Source organism: Lathyrus oleraceus, chromosome 7 (genome assembly GCF_024323335.1).
Source record: "Lathyrus oleraceus cultivar Zhongwan6 chromosome 7, CAAS_Psat_ZW6_1.0, whole genome shotgun sequence".
In the NCBI taxonomy this organism is placed as follows: domain Eukaryota; kingdom Viridiplantae; phylum Streptophyta; class Magnoliopsida; order Fabales; family Fabaceae; genus Lathyrus; species Lathyrus oleraceus.
In genome coordinates, this window is record NC_066585.1 from 15,312,247 (window position 1) to 15,316,704 (window position 4,458).

Consider the following 4,458-nt stretch of genomic DNA (forward strand, 5'->3'; position numbering starts at 1 on the left):
ATAAAAATAAAATACGGAAAATGTTCTAAAAAAATAATGAAAGCGCTGTCTAAGGGGGGGTCTTAGACAACGCTTTTAGAAAGCGCTGTCTAAGACCCCCCCTTAGACAGCGCTTTTAGAAAGCGCTTTTAAATATAGACCTTAGTCAGCGCTTTTGAGAAAGCGCTGTTTAAAGTCTTTCAATTAAAAAAAAATTATCATAATCATCCCACATCATGAACTCCAAAGCCACAACTTTTGTTTTCTGCTTATTTCAATCTCCGAATCTCACACACAACACGTAAAGAGAAGATGAAGATGGAAGCTTCAGTTTCAGCAGTGGAGAAAATAATCGGTTACACTTTTCAAAACAAGAAGCTTCTAGAACAAGCCATAACCCATACTTCTTACCCTGAAGCCGTTTCATACGAGCGTCTCGAGTTCGTCGGCGACGCCGTATTAGGTCTCGCGATCAGCAATCACCTCTTCCTCGCTTACTCCTCCGTTGATCCTGGTACACTCTCCCTCCTCCGTGCCGCTAATGTTAGCACCGAGAAACTCGCTCGCGCTGCTGTGCGTAACGGTCTGCACCGTTATGTACGTCACAATACATTTTCAATTGTTGATGCGATTAACGAGTTTGTTGAAGCGGTTGATTGTGAGGATGACTGTGTTGTTGTTAAGTATGGTGGATCGGTGAAAGCTCCGAAGATTCTTACTGATATTGTCGAGTCTATTGCTGCTGCTGTTTATGTTGATGTTGGTTTTGATCTTAAAAAATTATGGGTGGTAGGGCTATTTCTGAACTTTCTAGATTTTTTTTTTGTTAGCATTTCAATTGTTGTTTTTTTCACTGTGTTGAACTGTTGATGATAGTAGAAAGGATCATAGCAATTAAAATGAGCATGATGATATGGAAGATTTATTAGCATTTTTAAAATTATGTGAAATTTTGGCAAGAAAAGCTTCTGTTATCTCAGTTTGTGAAATTTCAATGGCATTGTTCAAACTTGCAATCCAAGTTTACCTGGATAGTAACATTAATTTTTGGACCAGATTTACTCTATTAGAAAAGGGAATGACTAGGAATTCCTAAAACTAAGATACATTTAGACCTAATTAATTGATTATGATGATTAGATTTACAGATGTTTGTTATAGCTTGTACATTGGGTTTGGTTGGTTGGATTGGGGTGTATTGTTGCTCCCCAAAGCTGTGGCTTTGGAGTTCATGATGTGGGAGTTGAATGTGTGCATGAACATATTCTGTCTTTGGTTGAGTCAACGATGACATATTATCATGACCATTGCAAGTATGCAACTGATGTTTTTTAGGCACTGTTTGGTAAATATGTTTGGTGCATTTGAGTTAATGACCATGTTTTTTAGGCACATTTTGTAAATATGTTAGATGATTTTATGTTTGGTACATGATGAGTTTATGCATTATTCCTGTTGTTTAAACTTGAACCTATTCTTGCTTAATATTGTGCACTCAATATGAAATCGTGTAGTTGTTTTGACCCAACAACTTTGTCACTGCCTGATAAATGCTTGTAATTTTTGTTGGCAGATAATAAGAGGTGTTTTGGAGCCGATAGTTACTTTGCAAGATCTGGAACAAAAACCGCAACCGGTGACAATGCTTTACGAGATCTGCCAAAAGAATGGTAAAAAAGTTGACATAGAACAACAGAGAAATGGTGCCAAAAGCACGGCCAATGTCTATGTTGACGGAGAGTTGGTTGCATCCGCTTCCTCAGACCAAAAGGATATTGCAAGGCTTAAAGCTGCCAAGGCTGCCTTGCATAAACTAGAACGCTTACTGCCTGCCACTACCATGATACGTGACTGTTATGTCGGCATTGATGGTACCTTTGAAGTTGAAGCTGCAAAGCAGAAGTTATATGCAATTTGTGGGATAAAAAAGTGGCCTAAACCAGTATACAGGTAAACACGGCTAGCCTGGCACTATAATTCATTTATAGTCTTGATTTCATTTTCTGTGTATAAAGTGTGTCTACCTGTCTTCTGGTTTCCTTGCTAGAATAACTTGAAGTTATATGGCAGGTTTGAGAAACCAAAAAATGACGAGGATGAAGAGTGTATTATTTTTTTAAAAATAGTGTTTTTGTTAGCTGGGACAGTTAAGTTATTGCTTGCATTTGAAGATTGCCTTCATATACCTAGTCACAAGGTCTAGGACACAGTAGAAACCTGCCTGTGGCATACAACTCAAATTGAAATATTATTGATCCCTTCCGGTGAATGGTTCACATCCATTTATAAAATCTGCCTTAATTATAAGAAAAATCAGATATTATTTCATCTAACCAAAAGGAGACAAACTTCAAATCATAGGATCAATAGTGAATTCTTCATAAATTTGGTTGATTTCTAAGTATTCAAAAGTAAATAAGAAACTTGATATATGCAACAATAATGTATATAACTGATGCTATTTTTTTCCTTCTTCAGTTCTTAACTGTAATAGATGATCAATGCTACATTGTTCTTTACTCTGAGTATATTGCTTAACACTGAGAGAAATTACTTTAGTCATGCCCGATATATAACTTGAGTACCAATCAACCTAATATTTTGAACTCATTCATAAGAAAAGTCTGTACTCCTTTTTAATCTGAATCAAAGTAGTTGTAAGCTATATAAACAAGATTCAATTATTCTTTACCTTAAATGTTATATACAGGAGGTTCTCCTAAACAATTTGTACTCTGATGCTCCTGGCCTGGCCTACATAACGCCTTTATTAGGTGTAATCCTAATTGGATCCTGGTGGCTGGGTGTTTGGTTCTCTACATCCTTATCCATGACTGAGAGATTTAGTTATGCCTCTGCCCTCTTTTGGGCTATTAGTTTTATACATCTACAAAGAGAAACTCAACAATAATTGTTTTGGGGAGTTGAAATTTTCTACTATCTAATTAATCTTCCTTGTTATTTAAGTTGATTTGCTTGTGTCGAGCTTGTAAACTGATTTCTTGCTTCTCTATGATGTTTTACAGCATTGTGAAAGATGAAGGTACTCCTCAAGATAAGAAATTTGTCACTGCTGTACAAATAGCTACTCCATCTGCCACACTCCAAATGTCTGGAGATGAGAAATCTCGGGTGAAGGATGCAGAGAACTCTGCAGCTTCTTTGATGATTCGGGCCTTACAACAACACAAGTATGTGTGACAATTGTGGCCTCCCAAAGTACTGGTTGTAAGTCTATGTTAGTTTTTGATTTGTGAGAAATAGATACCTGAGTGTAGTTGTAATTGTAGTCTATGTATAGTAAAATTTGATTTTGAATTATTCAATTTTATAAAATTGATTTTATTTATAAAATTATAAATTTGTATATATTTTGATACATTTAAGGCAAAATTGGTTTGAATTGGTATATATATATATTTGTTAGCCAAAAATTGGTAGAAAAAAGGCCAAAATGGCATATATAAAATGTGATAATTGTCTGTCAAAATCTGGTTGAAAACAGGTAGAAATTCTGGTTTATAAACCTGGAAAAAATGTGGTTTAAAACAAAAGTTTCAAAAATTTTCGTATACCTTAGACAGCGCTTTTGTAAAAAGCGCTGTCTAAGGGGGGGGCTTAGACAGCGCTTTTTGAAAAGCGCTGTCTAAGGTATACCTAAAAAATTTAAAATAAGAGGGTCTTATAAAGCGCTTTTAGCGAAAGCGCTGTCTAAGGGGGGGGGGGGGGGGGGGGCTTAGACAACGCTTTTAAGATTTAAAAAAGCGCTGTCTAAACCTTTAGCAGCGGAGGTTTAGACAGCGCTTTAAAGCGCTGTCTAAGGCTAAAAAAAGCGTTGTCTAAGGTCTTGTTTGTTGTAGTGCGACTCTCGTTGTAGTTCTTATTTTTTTTCCAAATCATATTGATGTGTATGACATTAGTGATCGATATATATACTTTGTTATTATCAAGTTGAAGTTTTGAACACACTGTATGTCCCTTGATCCAGATGAGGTATTCCATTTTCTTTGTATTCTTTACTATTTTGTTATATAATTTTATTTAATGAACCTACCGTTGTTACAACTATAACAAATGTGTATGTTGTTTCTTCATTTGAATAAGTGGCCACATAACTTCTTTCTCTTTTTATCAATGGATTTTACAAATAAAATGTGTGATAATATTACTTACGGGTTTCTGGTATTCTATTATTTTGATGTTTCTCATTACATTTCCCATTGATATTTTTTTATCTTTTATGTTTTTACATTATTTATAATTAACTCATATATTTGTTTGAGAGACATGGTTTTATATGGCTTTGGTGAATATGTTATCGGATTAAATATTCGCGATATCTACTTGGTTGATGATTATGGAAGCATGTGGTTATGCATCATTGACATCCAATAGAAAAGGAAAAACGAGTTAGGCTTGTTCATGAGTTCCAAAGATTTTCATCATTTTGAGAACTGTATCTTATTTTTATCTATTACA

The 4,458-nt window shown here is 35.1% G+C and overlaps 1 protein-coding gene across 1 annotated transcript; it reads left to right on the top strand.

The window, feature by feature from the left end:
• Nucleotides 1-240: 240 nt before the first annotated feature.
• Nucleotides 241-3,333, top strand: LOC127104450 (ribonuclease 3-like protein 2). The gene is made up of 3 exons (XM_051041630.1): nucleotides 241-768; nucleotides 1,553-1,929; nucleotides 3,006-3,333. The coding sequence occupies exons 1-3, from the start codon at nucleotides 292-294 to the stop codon at nucleotides 3,178-3,180; spliced, it is 1,029 nt and encodes a 342-aa protein (XP_050897587.1). The 5' UTR covers nucleotides 241-291; the 3' UTR covers nucleotides 3,181-3,333.
• The last annotated feature ends 1,125 nt before the right edge of the window (nucleotides 3,334-4,458 follow it).

Coding starts and splice junctions, on each gene's coding strand:
- LOC127104450 (XM_051041630.1), top strand. CDS start 292: ATGAAGATGGAAGCTTCAGTTTCAGCAGTGGAGAAAATAATCGGTTAC. Junction 769..1,552: donor ATCTTAAAAAATTATGGGTG/GTAGGGCTATTT, acceptor TTTTGTTGGCAG/ATAATAAGAGGTGTTTTGGA. Junction 1,930..3,005: donor TGGCCTAAACCAGTATACAG/GTAAACACGGCT, acceptor GATGTTTTACAG/CATTGTGAAAGATGAAGGTA.